At 47.7% G+C, this 24,918-nt stretch overlaps 1 protein-coding gene across 1 annotated transcript in view; it reads left to right on the forward strand.

The window, feature by feature from the left end:
* The first annotated feature begins 2,701 nt into the window (after positions 1-2,701).
* atp5f1d (ATP synthase F1 subunit delta) overlaps positions 2,702-24,918 on the forward strand; it is a 34,036-nt gene continuing 11,819 nt past the window's right edge. Inside the window, exons 1-4 of the mRNA XM_072482067.1 lie at positions 2,702-2,913; positions 10,515-10,668; positions 14,996-15,084; positions 20,252-20,386. Coding sequence (XP_072338168.1) covers positions 2,710-2,913; positions 10,515-10,668; positions 14,996-15,084; positions 20,252-20,374 — 570 coding nt within the window. The 5' untranslated portion in view covers positions 2,702-2,709 and the 3' untranslated portion in view covers positions 20,375-20,386. The remainder of the gene's footprint in view (positions 2,914-10,514; positions 10,669-14,995; positions 15,085-20,251; positions 20,387-24,918) is intronic.

Here is a 24,918-nt window from a genome sequence, read left to right on the forward strand (position 1 = left end):
ATCCTCGAGACGTACCTCGGGGCACTCACACCTTCCACTCCTTCAGGCAGGCCCACTATTCGCAGGTTCTGCCTTCTCGAGGCATTCCCCTGCTCCTCCACCTTTGTCCTCAGCGTTTTACAAAGGTCTCCTAGGAGTCCCATCTCCGCCTCCAGAGCCACCACACGATCGCTGTTGTCCGAGATCATCCTTCAATCTCCCGAATCTGTGACCCCTGCACCTCCAAACACCTCTCTATCCACTCCAAAGTACTCTTCCGGGGTGCCACAGCTTCTGCAATGGCCTTTGCATGATCCTCACGCATTTCTTTCCTCTGTTTATGGAATTCCTCCTTGATAAAAGCCATCAGCTCGTGTATCTGGGGCCTTAGAGCTTGCCCCTCCCCTGCCTGCATGCTGGAAGAGGCTGTTGCCGCAGCATCAGACTGTTTCAACTTTCCAGCCAAATCTCTCACTGTTTTCTGCCGGGTCCAGTGATCAGAAGTTATACCATTCCAGGGGTAAACTTCTCCTCTAACTTTCTCCTACGCCTTTTCATCAAAATTCCTCCGGATCTGGGCAAAAAGAGCCCTTTTCTTTGAACAGGAACATCCCTTTATGTGACCAATCACTCCATGGTCACAAGCGGAAGTCCGCCCACCATCATTCATGACTGGATGTGACAGGGTGGCACAGTGGCATAGTGGTTAGCACTGCTGCCTCACAGCACCGGGGACCTGGGTTTGATTCAGACCTTTACTGTCTGTGTGGAGTCTGCACGCTCTCCTGTGTCTGCGTGGGTTTCCTCCCACAGTCCAAAGATGTGCAGGTTAGCTGGATTGGTCATGCTAAAATTGCCCCTTGGTGTGCAGGTTCGGTGCGCTTACAAGGATAGGGCAGAGAAGTAGTGGGCCTAGGGAGGGTGCTCTTTCAGACAGCCAGTGCTGACTCGATGTACCAAATTGCCTCCTTCTGCACTGCAGGAATTCTAATTCCATGTCTATTCTAACTGAATTGTGTCAAATTAGGTTATTCATGAAGGCCCCACCTTCTCAACCTTGCCCCTCGCCTGAGGTGTGGTGATCCTCAGGTTAAATCACCACCAGTCAGCTCTCCCCCTCAAAGGGGAAAGCAGCCCATGGTCATCTGGGACTATGGCGACTTTTCCTTTTATTGTGTCAAATTCTGGGCAAAAAAAGATGAGGCTTTGGAGAAAATACAGCAAAAATTCATGAGAATGGTTTCAGGGATGAGGACTTCAGTTATGAGGGGTGAGGATTTAAATTATGAGGACAGATAAGAGAAGTTGGGGCCATTCTCCTCAGTGAAGAGACCCTTAATGGGAAATGCGAGAGGTTTTCAGAATTGTGAGGAGTCCAGAGAGAGTAGATGGGGTGAAACTGTCCCCAGTGGTGGAAGGGACACCAATTTAAAGCGATTGACTAAAGAACCAAAGGCGACATGAGGGAAAGCTTTGTTTTTGCAGAGCGGACGGTTAGAATCTGGAATGTGCTGCCTGAAGAGGTGGTGGAAGCTGATTTAATTGTGGCATTCCGAAATGAGCAGAAGGGAAAGGCATTAAAGGGTTGCAGAGATGGGATGGGTTGAGTTGCTCTTGCAGAGGGCCAGTGATGTGTTGGGTGTTCTGGATCACAAACAGGTCACCAACACTGGAAGTGTTATAAGGTTAACTATATTAACATACTTGAACTGTGGGTAAATGCAATACCAGCTTTAACTGTTGACCCTTGCCTAATCCTAACCAGGTGATGCACTCAGCACATGGTGAATGTCTGTGTTGCAGGCTGTGAGCTCTGTGCTCCGAGCTGGCTGCTACTAGAATGAGCGGGAACTCTCCTGTCCCCTGTCTTTAGAGTGCGTGTGCTCTCACTGGTGATTGGCTGCGGTGTTGTGTATGCTGATTGGTTCCACAGCATGTCCATCAGTGTGTGTCTGCACCATAATATTGTGGGCAGCATGGTAGCCTTGTGGATAGCACAAATGCTTCACAGCTCCAAGGTCCCAGGTTCGATTCCGGCTTGGGTCGCTGCCTGTGCGGAGTCTGCACATCCTCCCCGTGTGTGCGTGGGTTTCCTCCGGGTGCTCCGGTTTCCTCCCACAGTCCAAAGATGTGCGGGTTAGGTGGATTGGCCATGATAAATTGTCCACAGTGTCCAAAATTGCCCTTAGTGTTGGGAGGGGTTACTGGGTTATGGGGATAGGGTGGAGGTGTTGACCTTGGGTAGGGTGCTCTTTCCAAGAGCCGGTGCAGACTCAATGGGCCGAATGGCCTCCTTCTGCACTGTAAATTCTATGATGCTATGATTCTATGAATATACTGACAGCCAGCAGAGGCACGATGGGCTAAATGGCCTCCTCTGTGCTGCAATCGTGCGGGTGACCCGATAGATCATCAGTGGCTCGAGGCCGGAGCCAGGCTGCATTTTGCTGGATGGTTTTTGCAGTAATCCTCATCAAGGAGAGGGACTACAGAAGCCAGAATGCACCGGGGCGGATCCGCGCACGCGCGGTAATGTGGGAGGGCGGGGAGGGCGGGGATGCGTGCATGCGCAGTGGCTGAGAGAGCGCTGCGCACGCGCATCCGCGGCTATGGGTCGGCGCGGCTGGCTTTGCGCATACACATCCCTGGCTTTGGGGGCGCGGCTGGCTATGCGCAGGCGCACTCGCGGCTGTGGGGCGGCGCGGCCGGCTCCGCGCAGGCTCGCGGTGCATGCTGGGCGCTAGCTTGTCCTTGCTCGAGTGGCCGCTCAGTCTGTCAGGGAGACCTGCCGCCGGGATGTTCACCGCCGCCATCCGCTCCCTCATCCTCCGTCCCCAGCGTCTGCACCTGACCCGGGCAACTCTCAGCCGGGGCTACGCCGATGCGCCGCCTTCTGCCGGCGGGATGTCTTTCACATTCGCCTCTCCCACCGAGGTGAGGCCTGGGGCCTGTCCCCGCCGGTACCCCGGGCTCCTGCGCGGGAATCGGTGTGAAATGCCGGCCTCTGTTTATTGGTGTGGATGCTCCGTATGTTGGATCATAGTCGCGTTGACCGACAGCTGCGCTCACTGGTCACCTTGAGCCAGGTCACCCGAGTCCGGCCAACTCCCCCTCCCAGCCAGCCCCCCCCCCCCCCCCCCCCCTCCTCCCAGCCAGCCCCCCCCCCCCCCCCCCCCTCCTCCCAGCCAGCCCCCCCCCCCCCCTCCTCCCAGCCAGCCCCCCCCTCCTCCCAGCCAGCCCCCCCCCCTCCCAGCCAGCCCCCCCCCCTCCCAGCCAGCCCCCCCCCTCCCAGCCAGCCCCCCCCCTCCCAGCCAGCCCCCCCCCTCCCAGCCAGCCCCCCCCTCCTCCCCCCAACCAGCCCCCCCTCCTCCCCCCAACCAGCCCCCCCCTCCTCCCCCCAACCAGCCCCCCCCTCCTCCCCCCAACCAGCCCCCCCCTCCTCCCCCCAACCAGCCCCCACCCCCTCCTCCTCCCAGCCAGCCCCCACCCCCCCCTCCTCCCAGCCCCCCCCACCCCCCCCTCCTCCCAGCCCCCACCCCCACCCTCCTCCCAGCCCCCACCCCCCCCCCTCCTCCCAGCCCCCACCCCCCCCTCCTCCCAGCCAGCCCCCACCCCCTCCTCCTCCCAGCCAGCCCCCCCCTCCTCCCCCCAGCCAGCCCCCCCCTCCTCCCCCAGCCAGCCCCCCCCCTCCTCCCCCAGCCAGCCCCCCCCCTCCTCCCCCCAGCCAGCCCCCCCCCTCCTCCCCCCAGCCAGCCAGCCCCCCTCCTCCCCCCAGCCAGCCAGCCCCCCTCCTCCTCCCAGCCAGCCCCCCCCCCTCCTCCCAGCCAGCCCCCACCCCCCCTCCTCCCAGCCAGCCCCCACCCCCCCTCCTCCCAGCCAGCCCCCACCCCCCCTCCTCCCAGCCAGCCCCCACCCCCCCTCCTCCCAGCCAGCCCCCACCCCCCCTCCTCCCAGCCAGCCCCCACCCCCCCCTCCTCCCAGCCAGCCCCCACCCCCCTCCTCCCAGCCAGCCCCCACCCCCCCTCCTCCCAGCCAGCCCCCACCCCCCCTCCTCCCAGCCAGCCCCCCCCTCCTCCCCCCAGCCAGCCCCCCCCTCCTCCCCCCAGCCAGCCCCCCCCCCTCCTCCCCCCAGCCAGCCCCCCCCTCCTCCCCCCAGCCAGCCCCCCCCCCTCCTCCCCCCAGCCAGCCCCCCCCCCTCCTCCTCCCAGCCAGCCCCCCCCCCCTCCTCCCAGCCGGCCCCCCGCCCCCTCCTCCCAGCCGGCCCCCCGCCCCCTCCTCCCAGCCGGCCCCCCGCCCCCTCCTCCCAGCCGGCCCCCTCCTCCCAGCCGGCCCCCCGCCCCCTCCTCCCAGCCGGCCCCCCGCCCCCTCCTCCCAGCCGGCCCCCCCGCCCCCTCCTCCCAGCCGGCCCCCGCCCCCTCCTCCCAGCCGGCCCCCCGCCCCCTCCTCCCAGCCGGCCCCCCCGCCCCCTCCTCCCAGCCGGCCCCCCGCCCCCTCCTCCCAGCCGGCCCCCCGCCCCCTCCTCCCAGCCGGCCCCCCGCCCCCTCCTCCCAGCCGGCCCTGTTGTCACGTATTCTGGGGTATAATGAAAAGTATTGTTCTGCGTATAGCCCAGACGCATTGTTCTGTACATGAAAAAACATAGGACATAATAATCACTTATTGTCACAAGTAGGCTTCAATGAAGTTACTGTGAAAAGCCCCTAGTCGCCACATTCCGGCACCTGTTCGGGGAGGCTGGAACGGGAATTGAACCCACGCTGCTGGTCTTGTTCTGCATTACAAGCCAGCTGTCTTAGCCCACTGTGCAAAACCACATATGATAGGTAGCAGTATGGACGAGCTGGGCTGAAGGGCCTGTTTCCATGCTGTAAACATCTATGACTATGAGATATGCAATGTAAATACATAGATGCCGAAATCGAGTGAGCATTCGGAGTGTAGTACTACTCAGTAGAGAAGATGTGTGGAGAGATTAGATCAGTCCATAAGGGGGTCATTCAGGAGTTTGGTAACAATGGGGAGAAGCTGTTTTTGAACCTGCTAGTGCATGTTCTCAGACTTTTGTATCTTCTGCCCGATGGAAGAGACAATAACCCGGGTGGGAGGGTGACCACCTGGCCATGCCAGCGATGCATACATCTCAAGAATGAAGAAAAAGTATTCCTTAACTTTCAGTTTTCTAGAAAAAAGAACATTGCTCTGTTCCACCTAATCTGGTGTTTAAACCCCTAATCCCATGCTTGCGACTCTTTTCATAACATGAGGATGGAAATTATGTCCAGTACTACGAGATGTGGTTCTGCCAAGGTTCAATACAAGTTTAGCGTAACTCCTCTGGTCCAGCCCTATCATTGTTGTTCAGGCTGGTGGCATTGTTGTCTGCTGAAGCAGCCTCTACCTTGTGGAGTTTGAACATCAATTCTCTGATGCTTCCTTTGTCTCCCCCTGGACCATGACCTCACCACTGAACAGAAATTTCCAACACCACATTTCCAAGATGGTCACGAACCACATATTCTCTGAAAATCTTCCCTCCATGAAATTCTCCCAACCCCGCACAAGCTTGGTCTGCCTTCTTTCCAAGATCCACAGTGGGACTGCCCTGTTCTGGACTCATTTGTTTCATTATATTCTTGTCCCATGGAACTTATCCTTCCTACCTCGGCCCCATTTTTTTACCCTTGTCCAGTCTCTGCTTGCGTACAGTGACAGTTTCTTGGCCCTAACTATCACCCTTTCACCATCGATATCCAATCTCTATCCCTCCATCTTTCATCAAATGGCCTGAGGGCTCTCTCTGCTTCTCCTTGAAAGGGAGCCCCTCATACACTATCACCCTCCTTTGCCTAGCTGAACTTGTTCTTTCTGTGACCAATTTCTCCTTTGATTCTACTCACCTGCAAATAAAAGGAGTCACTATGTGCAGCTGTATGGTTTTTGAATATGCCTGCTTTTTGTTGTATTACGTAGAACTGATCACTTTTTCCGGTACTCTGTTGGTGTTGTTTTGTTCTGAACTGCAAAGTTAATTAACTTTACTTCCTATTTCCACCCTTTCCTTGCCTTCGTCTGGTTCATCTGTGACTCCTTCCTCCCTTGACTTCCCAGCCTATCTCCAGAAATGGAAGAAATCAAAAAATATCCACACTAAGTCCACTGACCCCCACAGCATGATTGTACTTCCTCCCACCCTGCTTCCAGTTTCCCAGTGTCTTTAGTCCATGTCGCATCTGACAGTGTCACTTTCCTTACCCTTGCTTCTGATGCGTCTTCTCAACTGAAATTCCCTCAGAAATTCCCCTCCAGGGCTCTTACCTTTTACCATCTTATGTCTCATACTTCTACTCTCACCTCTTCCCTTCCCTCCCAGAACCATGATAGGGTTCCCCTCGTCTTCATCTAATCACCAGCTTACACGTTCAATAGATCACCTGCTTTCCTTGCCAAATGCTGGCAGACGTGCTGATCTTCCCAACATTATGTTTTTATTCCATGTACTTTAATCTAGGTCCATGTTAAAATTGAGGAATTAAATTATAACCAACTCCCACGTGTCTGTTGACTTCACTTGCCAATGCGATCTGTGCTTCATTTGCAGAAATGGCTGCTAACATATGAATACCTCTCAGCATCTAAATGTGATTCGTGCACAATGACAAGTACAAATTTGTATAATTGCACAATTTTTGATCATGCACTGTTCTATAAATGTAACATAAATGCAACCAAAAATTTACGTAAATTTATTTGTAAGAATTCTCAAAATGAAAATTGTGCAGGAGATACTCAGCAGGTCAGGCAGCATTTGTGGAGAGAGTAGCGGGTCAGGGCCGACTACTTTTTTTGGTTTCAAGCAAGTACAAATGCTAGGAAGGGGAGAGGTGTGAACAAAGGGGAAAGGTCTGTGATAGGGCGGAAGGTAGGAGAGGTTATATGGCAATAGCGATGATAATGGGACAAGTAAAGAAACGAGGAGGTGTACATGGGAATAGCAGCTGTCTGAAAAACTGATCTGAATTTTTTGGATTTGTGTTGAGTCTGAAAGGCTGATTGCAGAGATAAAGTTCTGTTCCTCGCGATTCAATGGATGCTGAGGACAGAATGGGTATGACAAGTTGGGTGGAGAATTAAAAAGACAGGCAGGCAGAAGCTTGGTAATGTTTGCAGTCTGAAGCGGCAGGTGGCCGTGGCGCAGTGGTGACGGCACTAGGCTGGCAAGCGGGGGACCCGTGTTCGAATCCCCGCAGCCGGCGAGCAAATTTATTATAATAATGTTTGCAGTCTGAACGGAGGAGTTCCACATCATGATCAGCCATTCTGTGTTTGGTCTCCCTGATGTAGATGAGACTACATTGTGAGCAATGAAAGTGGTATACTAGGTTGAAAGAAGTGCAAGCAAACCACTGTTTTATCTGGGCAGAGTGTTTTGGGGCCCTGGATGGTGGAAAGGGAGGAGGTTCGAAGGCAGGTGGTCTTCTAGGGAAAGGGGTACTTGGGATGCTTCAGTGGGTTTGGGTGGGATGGGAGGAATAGTTTCTTTGGAAGGTGGAGTGTCACGTGTTTGGTGGTGTCACACTGAAGATGGTGTAAACGGCAGAGGATGATCTGTTGAATGTGGAAGCTGGTGGTGAGGACGAGGAGATCCTCATTGAAGTTTTGGGAGATATATTTATTCATTTCACCTGCCATTGTTAACAAGGTCCTTGCCTGCATCTCTCTTGTCTCTCGCCCCCCCCCCCCCCCCCCCATTGTCTAGTAATCTATGCTGCCAATCAAATGGTAGCCATGATGTGGTGATGCCGGTGTTGGATTGGTGACTCACTTGATGAAGGAGCTGCACCCCGAAAGCTAGTGATTCCAAACAAACCTGTTGGATTTTAACCTGATGTTGTAAGCCTTCTTACTGTGCCAATCAAATGTACATGGACGGAAACTCTTGTATCCACTGGAGTTTAGAAGAGTAAGGTGGGGGGTGCCTTAATTGGAACCTTTAAGACCCTGAAGTGTCTTCACAGGGTGTATGTGGAGAGGATATTTCCTCCTGTGGGAGAATCTAGAACTAGGGGTCGCAGTTTCAAATTAAGGGGTTGCCCGTTTAAGATAGAAATGAGGAAAAAAGTTTCTGAGGGTTGTGGGTCTCTGGCACTCTCTTCCTCAAAGTGAGGTGGAAGCAGCATCTTTGAACATTTAAGTCTGAGCTAGATAGTTTCTTGATGAACAAGGGGGATCGGGGGTAGGCAGGAATGTGGGGTTGAGGTTGCAGTCAGATCAGCCATGAACTTATTGGATGGCAGAGCAGGCTCGAGGGGTTGAGTGGCCTCCTAATTCGTTTGTTTGTATGTAACTCAAATACAAATTCAGCAGCACGGATGATCTACAGCTAAAATGATAAACTGTATTTATTCATGGAATGTAAGCATTGCTGGCAAGGCCAGCATTTATTTACTCACTCCTAGTTGCCCTTGCGAAGGTGGTAATGAGCCGTCACTGAATTGCTGTAGTCCATAGAGTGTAGTTACACCCACAGTGCTGTTGGGAACCTGGGAGAGTTCTGAATTTTGACCTAGTGACATTGAAAAAATATTTAAGTCAGGGTGGTGTGGGACCTGGTGGGTGTTTGCAGCTGATGGCATTCTTATGGGTCTGCCGACTTTGCCCTTTTCGGGATTGTGGATCACTGGTTAGTAGGTGCTGTCGAAGACATCTTGGCAAGTTGCTGCAGTGCATCTTGCAAATAGGGGGAGCAAATGTTTGAGGTGGAGGCCGAGGCCCCAGTCAAGCAGTTATTGCTTCCTTGATGGTGTCGAGATCTTTGTTGTTGGAGGTGCACTCATCCAGGCACATGAAGAGTATTCTATCACAGTTCAGACTTTACCATTGTAGATGGTGGACAAGCTTTGAGAAGTCAGGAGGTCAATCACTCTTTGCAAAATACCCAGACTCTGATGTGCTCGGATAGTCACAGTATTTATGTGGCTGGTTTGGTTAAATTTCCGATCAATATTCACCCCTAAGGTTTTACTAGTGAAGGTTTTTGCAACGATAATGCCTTTGAAGTGATAATGGGAGGTGGCTAGATTCTCTCTTGCTGGATATATTCATTGCCTGGCACTGCTCACTTATCGACCCAGTCCCATTTGTGGAGACCAGAACTGAATGGCGCTCACCCGAAGTCTCCAAGGCGAAGGGGGTGGACCCCAAGGCCTTGGTTACCTCTGGGAACTGCATATTAGAGTGAGACTAGCTGTCACACTGTAGAATCATAGAATTTACAGTGCAGAAGGGGGTCATTCGGCCCATCGAATCTGCACCGGCCCTTGGAAAGAGCACATTACTTAAGCCCACGCCTCCACCCTATCCCAGTAACCCCACCTAATCTTTTTGGACATAGGGGTAGTTTAGCATGGCCAACCCACTTAACCTGCACATCTTTGGACTGTGGGAGGAAACTGGAGCATCCAGAGGAAACCCACTTAGTCACGTGGAGAAGGTACAAACTCCACACAGTAGCCCAAGGCTGGAATTGAACCTGAGTCCCTGGCGCTGTGAGGCAGCAGTGCTAACCACTGTGTCACCGTGCCGCGCATGTGGGAAAGGACTTTTGTTACCTGAGGAGTTGCAAGTGGAACTGAACACTAATTGTCAGTAAAGATCCCACTTATGACCTTATGACAGTGGGAGGATAATTGAAGTACCTGGGGCTTGTTAGGCCTAGAATTCCGCTCTTGAGGTACTCCTATAGCAACATCTTGGGATTGAGATGATTGGCCTCAAAACAACCCCACAACTATTGTCCTTTGTGCTAGCTGTGATTTCAAACATAGATTTATTAATGTCATTACTCCTAGTTTTTGAGAAGGAAAATACTTCCAGCTCTGGGAGAGTACAGAGATCTGAATATTCTCCTCAACCAGATTCCTGTATATGATGTGCACTGGTTGCATTCCTATATCTACACAGCTTTTCACAGTAACTTCATTGAAGCCTACTCGTGACAATAAGCGATTTTCACTTCATTTCATTTCACACAGGTGGTCATTCTTCATGTTGGAGATTACAGTGAATGTCTGTGGACCAATTAATGCCTGGAAGTATTCAATCTCAATCTTGTCCTTGTGATATCCAGGCACACATTTCCAGTAATGGTCTGGCAACCAAATTAGGTGCAGGCTTGATAGGCTGAATCACCCCCATTTCTGTAAATTTCCTCAATGTATCATCCCTCCGATTTGGGTAATTATCCCTCCGATTTAGGTAATTGATCAATAGTAATATTTCTACTTTTGTGCCAGAGATTAACTCAGCACAGACTGAACCTATGACCTTTGTAACATTTGTGTCTTATGGAAAACTTATGTTTCAGTTTACAATTTTTTTGCAGTGGCAGTGATTCTAGTGACACGACTTATTTTCGAATGTTACTCTATGTTAGGTTTATACCACTGACCCACAATGTTATGAGTTTTGACTAAGATGGGGAGAAATGCAGAGACTTGAGGCAATTATTTGGCTATTACTTTCTTTGTTCTCATCAGGTGTATTATACGGAAGCCAATGTGAAACAAGTTGATGTTCCAACAATGACCGGAAACTTTGGCATTCTCCCGGCCCATGTACCCACGCTACAGGTGCTAAAACCTGGAATTGTAACAGTGTTTGATGACGAGGGTGCCCAGTCCAAGTATTTTGGTATGTCAGTTCCTTCATATGCAGTAGGGTAATTTGAAAACGGAATTTCATAATTACAGTTATAATAAATTCCACATATCATTTTCTACTGTTAGCTGTATAACTGTAGGCAATTAACATTGATATTTTTACACCAGATGAAAAATGTAGGATTCTTGTTGCTAAGTATTTTTATCTTAACAGTAACTTGAGAGCTAAGAATGTTGATAAGCCTTGTGCAGCTTTTTGCACTGATAGTTTTTGTAAATGCCGGCACTATTACAGGCTCTTCTACAGCATGCAATTACCAGCTATGATTTATTCAATGGCAGAAAAGCTTTCATATATAAGTGCTTATATCGCACACTGGCACACAAAGAATAAAAATAAAATTGAATGAATATACATCTTTTTAAATGTATAACTAGTATCAAAGTAATTAGATTCTAAAATGGAAGTACCCATTCATAGGAAGCTCAGAGTCAGTAATATTACTATGGATCTGGAGTCATATGTGGGTAGACCAGGTAAGGATTGCAGATTTCCTTCCCGAAAGGAGTGAACCCTGTGGACTTTTAGTAATAGTTTCCTGATCATAGTTAGCTAGCTTTCTATTCCAAATTTATTCATTTGAATTCCCTTCCCATAGTGGGATTTGAACACGTGTCCCAGAGCATTAGCCAGGGGCCTTAAATTGCCACTATGCCACCTTCTCTCTTGATTTCCCCTTATTGTCCATGTTTATTTATTCTTTTTGTTCTTCCCCAGCTTTTTCTTAACCCCAACCTGCAAAACAAATAGAACTTTTATTCATATTTTTACTCGGGGGTTTTTAGTATCTGGTACACGGTACCTGAAAAGGTGATGAAAGCTGATTCTGCCTGTAATTTTGAAAGGGGCTGGTTTAGCACACTGGGCTAAATCGCTGGCTTTTAAAGCAGACCCAGGCAGGCCAGCAGCACAGTTCAATTCAGCCTCCCCGAACGGGCACCGGAATGTGGCGACTAGGGGCTTTTCACAGTAACTTCATTTGAAGCATACTTGTGACAATAAGCGAGTTTCATTTTTTTTCATGTTGGGCAGGTACTTGAGGATGAAGGACTTGAGTCACAGAAAAAAGGACTAAGCATGACTGCTTAGCGCAGTGTGCCGAATGACCGCCTGTGCTGTAAGCTTCCATGACTCTATTCCATAAAAGATTGTTAATATTTTAATTTAGTCTTTTTTTTGTCACATTCTCCCAAGTGCCATTATTCTCTCAGTTTGTTATTAGCTGTTGCTGGCCCTTATTCATTTTTGGGGAACAAATTACTTTTAAAACTTAGATTTGATTAACTTTAAACTGCATCAAAGCAGCATTTCTTCAAAACTCAGTACAAATTGATGCTGTTGCATCTGAGATGGCTGTCAATTTTGCAGTGTAATAGACGCCATCAACTAGAATTTGGGAGCTGTAGATTTTTTAAAATATAAATTTAGAGTACCCAATTCATTTTTTTCTCAATTAAGGGGCAATTTAGCGTCACTAATCCACCTACCCTGCACATCTTTGGGTTGTGGGGCTGAGACCCAGGCAGACACGAGGAGAATGTGCAAATTCCACAGGGACAGGGGCCGGGATCGAACCCGGGTCTTTGGTGCCGTGAGGCAGCAGGTCTGACCACTGTGCCACCATGCCGTCCTATGGTAGCTGTAGATACACTAACTTATCAATGATACAGACAGTAGAGCTCCTGATTGAGTAAATTTGAACGTAGTATGCTAATTAAATGTGGAGGGCGCCGAGGTCCCGGGTTCAATCCCGGCCCCGGGTCACTGTCCGTGTGGAGTTTGCACATTCTTCCCATGTCTTCATGGGTCTCACCTCCACAACCAAAAACAAATGTACAGGGTAGGTGGATTGGCCACGCTAAATTGCCCCTTAATTGGAAATCTTTTTTAAAAATGTACTGATGTGCTAAAATGTGCCTTCAGTACTGGCGAGGTAAATTGGCAAGATTTGCCTGCTTTCTACCTCATGGTTACTACTGAAAAGTGCCCAGTTCTGAACATTGGAAAATCAGGATTGTTAATTAGCTTGATGCCTATGTGTTGCTTAAACTCCCAACACAACAAATGGCATCTTCTTGCACAAAATGGTGCCTCTTGGAGAAAATGTAATCCTTTCCATATCAGCTATGTGATATATTTATGTATTCGTGGCTGTATTAGGTTTTGACCATTTACTTGACCTTATTGGTCAGATTTATTTTGAATGAAATAAACGGTTTGGCCATTTTTCTCATGTGAAAGAAGCCAATAGCTAAAGGAAGACACTTTCACAGTACCATTTTTACTGTAAAATGTTTTTCTGAAAAATTTAAGTACAAAACCATAGTTTTGTTTTCAATAGTTCCCTCTGTGTTAGGAAATTTTGAGTGCTTTGCTGGCATTTTAAAATGAACAAATGGAATTTTTATTTTAATCCATAAACTGCCTTTGCAGGGCAGCATTGTGGCGCAGTGGTTAGCAATGCTGTCTCCGGCTGATCCTGGCCCGGGTCACTGTCCATGTGGAGTTTGCACATTCTCCCTGCGGCTGCGTGGGTCTCACCTCCACAACCCAAAAAGATGTGCAGGGTAGGTCAATTGACCGTGCTAAATTGCCCCTTAATTGGAAAAAAAAGAATTGAGTACTCTAAATTTATTTTTTAAAACTGCCTTTTAAGCAAAACCATAACTATTGAAATAAGCAAAATAGTGCAGATGCTGAAATCTGAACCAAGAACAGAGGATTCTGTAAAAACTCTCTGACCTGCTATGAGAAGAGAAAAGAGCGGGTAGGGGGGAGAGGGAGAGGAGTTTGCATTGAGGCAATACATGTATGGGATATTTTAAAAATGGATTTAAGATGGAGAAAGGTCAGAATCTGAAGTTACTGAACTCAACGTTGATTCCCGAGAGCTGCAATATTGCCCATCTGGAAGATGAGGTGCTGGTCCTCCAGCTTGCAATGGGGCTTCATTGTAGCAGGCCAAGGACAGACATGTGGGCATGAGAACAAAGTGCTGAGTTAAAATCGTGAGCAACAGGAAGGTTAATATGGGTTGAATGGAGACAACGCTGAATTTGTTGAGCTGGACAATGCTCATCTATTATCTGAAAAGGGGAAAATGGCTTTTGCTTTCCTTTTTGATTCATCATGGATGTGTGTGTCGCTGACGAGGGCAGCATTTACTACCCATCCCTAATCACCCTTGAACTGAGGGCTTGCGGGCTATTTCAGAGGCCACATTGCTGTGGATTTGAAGTAACATGTATGTCAAAATTTCTCCATCTACCGTGATGTGATTTGGACCCAAGTCTCCAGAAAGTCACCCTGGATCTCTAGATTACTGGTCCACTGGCAAAACCGCTATGCTATTGCCTTGTGGCTAAACACTTACACTGGCCAGTCAGCATTTACAAAATAAATAATGTGCTGGTATACTTGGCTGTCCTCTCTCTTCTCTCCCCCCCCCCCCCCCCCCACCAACACCATAACATGGCATATGTGCACACAATAGCTTGCAAGAGCATTCCAGGTAAATGTAGGAAATCCTAGAATACAAATGGTGAATTTTAGTATTGCTATATCTCGCCAATAAAAATCAAAATGTTTAATTAAAATGGAGTTTGGCTTTGGCTCATTTTGATAATTGAACTTGCTATTTCCTGGTGCGTTGCAGTTTCTGTCGCAATAAAGTGAAATACAAGTTGTCCCATTTAAACCACTAGCTTATGCTATATATGGGTTTATATAGCCTGGATTTAACTAGTCTCGTTGCCTAATATTTTCAATAATGATTGACAATTTAACATTTTGCTGCTGTTTTTAATCTCTTTTCTTGTGTGTGTACTTCATAGTCATGCTGTAAACTAATAACAGTGGACAAATTTATACAGAAAACTTTTAAATCTTGCTAATTATGGAAAATTCTAGGAAATAAAGGGTGGGTGTCATTGCCTGGGTGGGAGGAATTAATTATCTTGTGAACTGGGTTATTTCTGTTACCCAGTACTGTTTTTGGTGTTTACTGTGTTCGTGTTTTATTAACATTTTTATTAAATACTGTTGCCATTCTAATGCATTCTTTATGTATTGGTTTACTGTGTTAAAATCAGTGATCACACTAAATGGGATGTACTATGTTAAGAATAATAATCATAGATGAATTGAAGAATTTGTGCCATTTTCAAGCTCAAAAAAGTAATGGAAACATGCTAATGGTCAGAGCTGCAGGAGGAAAAATAAAAGATAGGTACCGGAAATAATCAAACGCATACTGGAGATTTTGCACTATTGACATTTGTTGTTTGCTGTTTTCTAGTGAGCAGTGGTTCTGTGACAGTGAATGCAGACTCATCAGTTCAACTCTTGGCTGAAGAAGCAGCAGCTCTGGATGAATTAGACATAACTGTGAGTACAAATTTACATGTTTGTCAATTAAGATTGAAATGTTGCCTGATCCAGTCAGATGCTGAAGTGCTCTCTGCACGGATTGGATCTTGGAACGTTTATTGTGATATTCAGGATTCCCTCCGACAATTTTGATAACTTCTAATGGAGCTATTGTCCAGAATTTCTCAGAAAAGTGATTGGCTGCATTTTTATTGAGTGCACGAGTTACTTGATTTGTTTCTCTTGTGTCTCTTGTATTAACTCTGAAAGTTGTCAGTTTTTGTTCCGAAATGGAGGCCCAGCTAACCCATGCTATTCAGCAATCATGGAACCCTTGCTGCCCGGCCGACGCTTGTGCGCCACGCCCGCCTGCTGAATTCTTGCTGAATCCTTTGAAAAGAGTCTGATTTATCCTCTAAATCGACATGCTTCATCTTTAATACCTGTTTGATCAACTATAAAAGTTCAGCAGAGTAGGCCTGCTTTCCTTGCTAGAAAATTTTTACTGCCATATTTTGGGCAGCTTCATGTGGCTGTTTACTATGAGAAGCTCGGCAGAGGTTTCTCGCTCTCCCTGGATAATTTGTCTTGGGAAAATATTGTGCTGTTGAGTTTGGAACACCTCTGCAACTCCATACAATGTGACCTGTCAATGTTTTATAAGCCAAAGATTCCAAAAATATTATGATGATACAATTTGGCCTTTTGTTTTTTATTACGAGTCCTTCCTCCATGTGTTATCTGTCTAGTCCAAACCCCCCAAGTTGTTGGGAACAATAATATTGTGTTTATTTTATTTGTGGTTAAAGTTTGAAATTCAGTGATGAAAGTCACAACATTTCACTGGTTTTGAACAAATAAAAATAAACTATTATTCAAGATCAGAAAGATAAAACTATTTACAATATCTGATCCTCTAACATTCAGGGTTAATATCAGGTCCTTGTGAATTAATAGGCAAACTGTGGTTGAATGCATCACACTGCACCATACATAACAGATGCAACCGAGACAGAGTCCACGGATTTCTCAACAACCCATCCAGACAAAAGTAAATACTGAGTCAGCCAGTCTCACTGAAACTCTGTCTCTGCCACAAGGGATTCCAGTCTTCACCTTTAAAGATGTAACCTGGAAATTCTCTCCAAACATTGCTGCAACTCAGAATGACGTCAACGCTGGCCCACCTTACAGGGTTTCAGCCTCTTCTCCTGAGATTCCGTTCCCCTAGATTCCTGAGTACGTACTCGAGCACCAACATACAAACGCAACTTCAGATCTTCAGCTGCACTGAGCAAAATGCTACTGTTCCAAAGGGCCCCAACGGCCTGCAATATGGAGTCACCAAACTTTGGCGGTCTTCTTGGATCTTCAGGGCTTCTGTTGAGCCTCATTTGATCACCAGGGTTTCCCTTGAACCCTCCAATTAATGCCTGCTACCCACAGCCCTTTTCTATTTGGAACCTATTTCTCTGCTCTGCTCATTTCAATGGAACTGGGATATTTTTCAGTCCCTGTCCCCTCTCTGGGGTTCCTTTTTTGGGACGTCTCCCTGTTCCCTGGTGACACTACCCCAATCACCTGACCCAGACTTTGGCACCAAAGAGTGCACTGGGGCCCAAATAATGTAAAAATGTCAATCCAAGCATGTGTAGCCTGCTCCCGGTCTGCACATGCACAATTGCTTTGACTTCTGCTTTCAACATTAGGTAAGTTTGACTTTTATAAAACACCACATGTTTTGTATATGGATCAGAATGTAAGCAAATCAGTGAATTTGCTGTCTTTAACTGTTTCATATCTTATTAAGCAATTAACTGCCCTTGCATTAAAATGCTTTTGTACAACTATTTGTGGGTTGTGTTTGCAAGTTTGAAGCTGACATCCCATCCACAAAGTTTGTAATGTACTTAAAGGATGGCATTGATAAGTAAACTGCTGCAATGTTTCAGTGCACATTCTGATAGCAGAACTTTTAAAATCCCTTATGTAAGGAATTCAAATGTACTCTGTCTCACCGCCAATTTAGCTGAGATAGCTATTTATGTTAAATTTAACTTGCTATATATAATAGAAGATGTAGTCTTGGAGATACACTTATAAAGTAGAAGTCAAATAGAATGTTGCTGTGTCTGACTTTCATTGAAGTTGCAATTAAAAGTTTATTTTTTCTTTCGCCATTTTGTACCTACATAAACTGCTAACACCTTTCCTTTTAATGATTTCAATTGTTTTCACTTTATTGACCACCAAATGCCATTTGGGAAAGGAACCATGATCATGTGAACAATCTGGTCAGTTGTAACATTGTTGGAATCAGTTAAGTCCATGGTTTAACTGCTCACTGGATAAATTATCAGAGCCCCTTATTTCTGATTAAACTAACAAATATCTTAAGCTTGCTCTGCAATTTTTACACAACACGTTGATCATTTTGATTTTTATAAGGCTTTTCCCTGCAATGAATGTTTCTCAGATGAGTGATCTATGGTGTGGAGTTGTGCCATGATGTATTGGGTAACTTGTCCAACCTACTACTTTTCTTCACAGGACACTTCCAGGTGCTCTGGTTTCCTCCCACAGTCCAAAGATATGTAGGTTAGGTGAATTGGCCATGCTAAATTGGCCCTTAGTGTCCAAAAAAGATATGTAGGTTAGGTTAAGGGGTTATTGGGATAGGATGGGGGACTGGGCTTGGGTGGAGTATGCTGAAAGAGGATTGGTGCAGACCCGATGGGCCAAATGGCCTCCTTCTGCACTAGGGATTCTATGATTCTATCTCTGCATCTCATGAATTGTTATTTTGCTGCTCTCTTGCTCTACCCTATGTACCTACAATATTTGTCCAATTCTATTTTGGAAGGCTACTATTGAATCTGTATCCACCATTTCTAAGGCAGTAAAGTCATCGTGAAAATCATGTAGCCTTAACCTCAGCAAGCACCAGCACTCACATCAGTCTGTGGGTTAAAAATCCCAGACGGGTCCCCAAATTGTTATAATCCTGGACCAGGCCACCACGTTTTTACTATGACCCAGTTTTGGACCAGTAACAGTTTGTTACTTTAAATCCATGTGCCTAGGTTATTGATCCTTGGAAGCAGCTTCTCTTTGTTTACTCTATCTAAACCCCAATATGATTTTAAATATCTCTATCAAATTTCTTCTTGGCTCTTCCTGAAGGAGCACAACCTCAACCTCTCAGTCATTTAACATTAATCCATCACCCTAGAACTACTCTAGTAAATCTCTTCTGTACCCTCTCCAAAGCCTTCATGCCCTCCCTAATGTGTTGTGCCAGTGATTGTGCATGATACTACAGCTGAAGCCAATCTGGTATTTCATATATGTTTCACATAAGTCCCTCACTTTGTGCTTTCTGCCTCTTTATTGAACATTACATCTGATTTATTAACTAATTAGTTGCTCTGTTCTGCATGAATCTTTGAAGGTGGAAGAAGCATGTCCCAGGATCCCCATCCCCTCTCTTTTCACCTCCTTCAAAATTATATAATTTCACATGTATTCTCTCTTATTCGTCTTATCAAAATGTACTGCCTCAATTTTTTTCAGTTGAATTTCACTTTCCATGTGTGTCCATTCCACCAGCCTATGTCCTTTTGAAGCCTTTTACCATCCTCATCAGTATATCATCTGCAAATTTTGAAATTAGACTCTGAGCCCCCCTCCCCCAGCAGTTATTAATGAACCTTGTGGAACTTTACTGTACACCTCCCTCCAATCCATAAAGGTTATTCACCAAAACTCTTTAGTAAGACAAAAGCACTGGTTGAGAGCCAGAAGGATCCTTTGCTTAATGACTTTGCATCAAGGTTAAAGAAAGGGTACTGTATAAAATTAATATCCTGTGCATAATTTTATACATCATTCTGATAGTTATTGAAGTGATATTTTAAAGTTGCCTGCAGAGTACTAAATTGTGATTTTGTGTGCTTGTGCAAGATTATTGTGCCTTTAGCTTATTTATTGCTGCCTGGTGATCTTCAGGGGCTGTTGACGCTAAGAGGATATAAAAGCAGCGCCTGAGTGATGGTGCCACAAATTCACAATCTCCGCTGTGCTTTTGCTGGGCGTCAGATTGAGGCACACTTCACAAGCAGAAAAAACTGAACTCAATTAGACACTGTTTCTTGTAATCTCCCAGCCAAGGTTTTACTGTCATTGGAGACCAAATGGATATTATTTGGATACCAATTGAGAAATGGCTAGCAGACTCTGAGAAACAACACCATCCTTTATTAGTTTAAAGTTTTACTCTAATGTCCTATTAATGCTGAGGTTTTATACTGTACTGTGGATTTGGTAATGCTGTTATTTATTATACCACTGGTTCTCAGTGGCTTCATGTGTTATGCTTTGTGTGCAGTTGTCAAAAGAGGTGGACGCTACATTCACTGCTTTAATCAAATTCCTTGCACGATAAATAGGGCAGAGCTGATTGAATCCACACTTTAATTTCAAACTCAGTCATGCCCTGCACTATAGATCTTTCCCCTTCACCTGGGCTTCTCAATTAAGAAAAATCTGAACTGTGCAGCCTCTGACTTACACGGGTATAGTTTTTGAGCTGGGCTCAAGTTATGAGTTTCAGTTATGGATTGCGCTCTTGATGGAATTAAGTTTTAAACAAAATTGGTAGCCTAGTAAATCAATTCTGTATTGAAGAAATGGCATCGCTTTCCTGTTGATTTCAAAGTGTAAATGTAAATACCTGTGTTAAACTTCTCGCAACATTAAAATAAATTCTCATCTTGGTGGTGGTGAGGATATGTGGTTGCCATGCATCGGGGTGGTAGAAACTGGCAGCAAAACTTCAAGATTGAATAGGATTTAGATAAAAGCACAGCTATTTGTGCAACGTGTCTTTATTTGTTTTGGAGTTAGATTTTGCATGCTATAATGAATATTGATTGAATATTTTCCTGTCAACCGTTGCTATTTAATTTTGTACTTGTAACTATGTGTGAAACTGTAATTCTGGGCCTTCCTTTTGGATAGCCCAACTAAATGGATTGTAGACTATGTACCCAGTCATTTTGTAAGACATGTCTGAGTAAAGTATTATTTGCATTATTTTGTTAAGGAGGTAAAAATTAAATGGTGCCAAAAAGGCGCACAGATGTTTCATCGCTGAGTTGTTAAAAGTTTTAAATTTTTGTTACAGGCTGCAAAGGCTAACCTGGACAAGGCTAACGCTGAACTATCATCAGCCTCTGGTGAGATAGAACGGGCTGAGGTCATAATTAGTATAGAAGCTCATGAAGCAATCATAAAAGCCCTGGAGTGACTTGATTAATAGGTAAGAGCTTATTTAACATAGAACATAGAATTTACAGTGCAGAAGGAGGCCATTCGGCCCATCGAGTCTGCACCGGCTCTTGGAAAGAGCACCCTACCCAAGGTCAACACCACCACCCGATCCCCAAAACCCAGTAACCCCACCCAACACTAAGGACAACTTTGGACACTCAGGGCAATTTATCATGGCCAATCCACCTAACCTGCACATCTTTGGACTGTGGGAGGAAACCGGAGCACCCGGAGGAAACCCACGCACACACGGGGAGGATGTGCAGACTCCGCACAGACAGTGACCCAAGTCGGAATCGAACTTTGAATTGAGAACTGTCTTTGTGGTCATGTTGTTGGTTTGGACCCCTGGACAGATTTTTGATTTAGATTATTTTGAATATTAAAAAATATTGAATGACTGCACAACTGGCAGGTAAGTTGCAGCAATTGAAAGGTGACGTACCAATGGTGGTGAGCACATATCTTCAAAATATATAAGAATGTATCTGCTGGTGTTTGCATGTTGCCTTTTTCCATAATATAAAAAAATATCAACTCCTTATTTTGTCATTGTACAAGCTAGTGGTCCATTTATTTTATTACTATTTTTAGAGAAAGTCAAGAAATGTATAGAGTCCAGCTTTTACTAAAACCAATTTTTTTGGTTAAAATAGTGTTACCTGGGGTGACTCAGTTGCGCTGTTGCCTCACGGCGCCGCGGATCACAGCTCCAGGGCACTGTCCGTAAGGAGTTTGCACATTCTCCCCGTGTTAGCGTGGGTCTCACCCCCACAACCCAAGGATGTGCAAGGTAGGCAGATTGGCCATGCTAAATTACCCCTTAATTGGATTTTCTAAGAAAAGTGTTACAATCCCTGTAGAGATTGATAAGAGATGTGAGTTTTTGACTGATCTGCACAAGATTTCACTCTTTTTAAAAAAAAATATATATATATTTATTAAAGTTTTTTAACACAATTTTTCTCCCTTACAAATAACCCCCCCCCCCCCCCCCCGTAACAAAAAAACCCGAGATCGCGCAGAGCAAGATATATACATGGCAAAATGATATATTTACACAGCTTTGTACACTGGCCCTCACCCGTACTTGCCAGTTTCCCCAACCCTTCATGTTATCTCTTGCTCATCCACCCTCCCAGGCAGTCCCCCTTCCTCCCCCCCCCCCCCCCCCAACCACCCCACCACCCAGGACGTCCCCACCCCCACCCCCTCCCACCCCCCAAGGTTGCTGCTGCTGCTGACCGACCTTCCTCTAACACTCCGCGAGATAGTCTAGGAACGGTTGCCACCGCCTGCAGAACCCCTGCGCACACCCTCTCAAGGCGAACTTAATCCTCTTCAACTTTTGGAACCCAACCATATCATTTATCTAGGCCTCCGGGCTGGGGGGGGCTTCGCCTCCTTCCACATTAGCAAGATCCTTCGCCGGGCTACTAAGGACGCAAAGGCCAGAATGCCGGCCTCTTTCGCCTCCTGCACTCCCGGTTTGTCCACTACTCCAAATATTGCTAGCCCCCAGCTTGGCTTGACCCGGACTTTCACCACCTGAGATATTGCTCCCGCCACTCCTCTCCAGAACCCCTCCAGTGCTGGGCATGACCAAAACATATGGACATAGTTCGCCAGGCACCCTGAGCACCTTCCACATCTGTCCTCTACCCCAAAGAACCTACTCAACCTCGCCCCCGTCAAGTGCGCTCTGTGGACCACCTTAAATTGTATCAGGCTGAGCCTGGCACACGAGGAGGAATTAACCCTACCTAGGGCATCAGCCCACAGACCTTCCTCGATCTCCTCCCCCAGCTCCTCCTCCCATTTACCCTTCAACTCTTCTACCAGCGCTTCCCCCTCTTCTTTCAACTCCTGGTGTATTTCCGACACCTTGCCCTCCCAGACCCATACACCCGAGATCACCCTATCTTGAACTTCTTGTGCCGGGAGCAACGGGAATTCCCTCACCTGTCGCCTCACAGAAGCCCTCACCTGCATATATCTAAAGGCATTTCCCGGGGGTAACTCTAACTTCTCCTCCAGTGCCCCTAGGCTCGCAAACGTCCCGTCGATGAACAGGTCCCCCATTCTTCCAATCCCCGCCCGATGCCAGCTCTGGAACCCCCGCCCATCTTCCCCGGGACAAACCGGTGGTTACCCCTGATCGGGGACCACACCGATGCTCCCATTGCACCCCGGTGCCGCCTCCACTGGCCCCAGATCCTTAGCGTTGCCGCCACCACCGGGCTCGTGGTATACTTTGTCGGCGAGAGCGGCAGCGGTGCCGTCACCAATGCCCCCAGGCTCGTTCCTTTACAGGACGCCATCTCCATCCTCTTCCATGCCGCCCCCTCTCCCTCCATAACCCACTTGCGGATCATCGCCACATTTGCTGCCCAGTAGTACCTCCCCAGGTTTGGCGGCGCCAACCCTCCTCGGTCCCTACTGCATTCCAGTAACCCTCTCCTTACTCTCGGGGTCTTATTCGCCCACACAAACCCCATAATACTCCTGCCTACTCTCTTAAAAAGGGCCTTAGTGATCACGATGGGAAAGCACTGAAACACAAACAGAAACCTCGGAAGGACCACCATTTTGACCGACTGCACTCTACCCGCCAGCGAGAGCGGTAACATGTCCCATCTTTTGAAATCCTCCTCCATTTTCTCCACCATCCTCGTCAGATTCAGTTTATGTTGGGACCCCCAACTCCTGGCTATCTGGATCCCCAGAGACCGATAGCTCCCCTCCGCCCTCCTCAACGGTAGGTCCCCTATCCCTCTTTCTTGGTCCCCCGCCTGTAATACAAAGAGCTCACTCTTCCCTACATTGAGCTTATAGCCCGAAAACTCCCCAAACTCCCTTAGAGTCTGCATGACCTCCACCATCCCCTCCATTGGATCCGCCACGTACAGCAACAGGTCATCCGCATATAGCGACACCCGATGCTCTTCTCCCCCTCGGCCCACCCCCTCCATTTATTAGACTCCCTCAATGACATGGCCAATGGTTCGATCACCAATGCGAACAACGGGGGGACAGGGGGCACCCCTGCCTCGTCCCTCGGTACAGTCGAAAGTACTCCGACATCCGCCGGTTCGTCACTACACTCGCCATCTGTAAAGGATCTTAACCCAATTGATAAACCCTACCCCGAACCCAAACCTACGCAGCACCTCCCAGAGGTACTCCCACTCTACTCGGTCAAAGGCCTTCTCCGCGTCCATAGCTGCCACTATCTCCGCCTCTCCCTCCTCCGATGGCATCATTATCACGTTTAAGAGCCGCCGCACATTAGTGTTTAGTTGCCTGCCCTTTACAAATCCCGTCTGGTCCTCGTGAATTACCCCCGGGACACAGTCCTCGATCCTCGTGGCCAGCACTTTTGCCAGCAACTTTGCATCCACATTGAGGAGTGAGATCGGCCTGTATGATCCACATTGCAGTGGGTCCTTGTCCCGCTTTAGGATCAAAGAAATTGTCGCTTCTGACATTGTCGGGGGCAGGATCCCCTCCTCTCTTGCCTCATTAAAGGTCCTCACCAGTAGCGGGGCCAACAGGTCTGCGTACTTCCTGTAGAACTCCACCGGGAATCCGTCCGGTCCCGGGGCCTTCCCCGCCTGCATGCTCCCCAAACCCTTGCTCAGCTCCTCCAACCCAATTGGTGCTCCCAAACCAGCCACTTCTTGCTCCTCCACCCTCGGGAATCTCAGCTGATCTAGGAATCGTCTCATCCCCTCTTCCCCCGCTGGGGGCTGGGATCTGTACAGCTCTTCATAAAAGGCCTTGAATACCTCGTTTATTTTCGTCGCACTCCGAACCGTGGCTCCCCTTCCATCTTTGACTCCCCCTATTTCCCTTGCTGCCATCCTCTTATGGAGCTGGTGTGCCAGCATCCGACTGGCCTTTTCCCCATACTCGTAGGTCGCCCCCTGCGCTTTCCTCCACTGTGCCTCCGCCTTCCCTGTGGTCAACAGGTCAAACTCCGTCTGGAGCCGTCGTCTTTCCCCAAGTAATCGTTCCTCCGGGGCATCTGCGTATCTCCTGTCCACTCTCAAAATCTCCCCCACTAACCTCTCCCTTTCCATACCCTCTGTCTTCTCCCTATGAGCCCTAATGGAAATTAGCTCTCCCCTGATCACCGCCTTCAACGCCTCCCATACCACCCCCACCCGCAACTCCCCGTTGTCGTTGGCCTCCAAGATACACCCCCTCACCTTCCCACACACCACCTCGTCCGCCAGCAGTCCCACATCCAGCCGCCACAAGGGGCGCTGGTCCCTCTCCTCTCCCAGCTCCAGTTCCACCCAGTGCGGGGCATGGTCCGAAACGGCTATAGCCGAATACTCCGTCCCCTCCACCCTCGGGATGAGCGCCCTACCCAGAACAAAGAAATCTATCCGGGAGTAGGCTTTGTGTCATGGGAGAAGAAAGAAAATTCCCTGGCCTGCGGCCTTGCAAACCGCCATGGGTCCACTCCCCCCATCTGATCCATAAACCCCCTAAGCACCTTGGCCGCCGCCGGCC

The sequence above is a fragment of the Scyliorhinus torazame genome, chromosome 18, assembly GCF_047496885.1.
Source record: "Scyliorhinus torazame isolate Kashiwa2021f chromosome 18, sScyTor2.1, whole genome shotgun sequence".
NCBI lineage: Eukaryota > Metazoa > Chordata > Chondrichthyes > Carcharhiniformes > Scyliorhinidae > Scyliorhinus > Scyliorhinus torazame.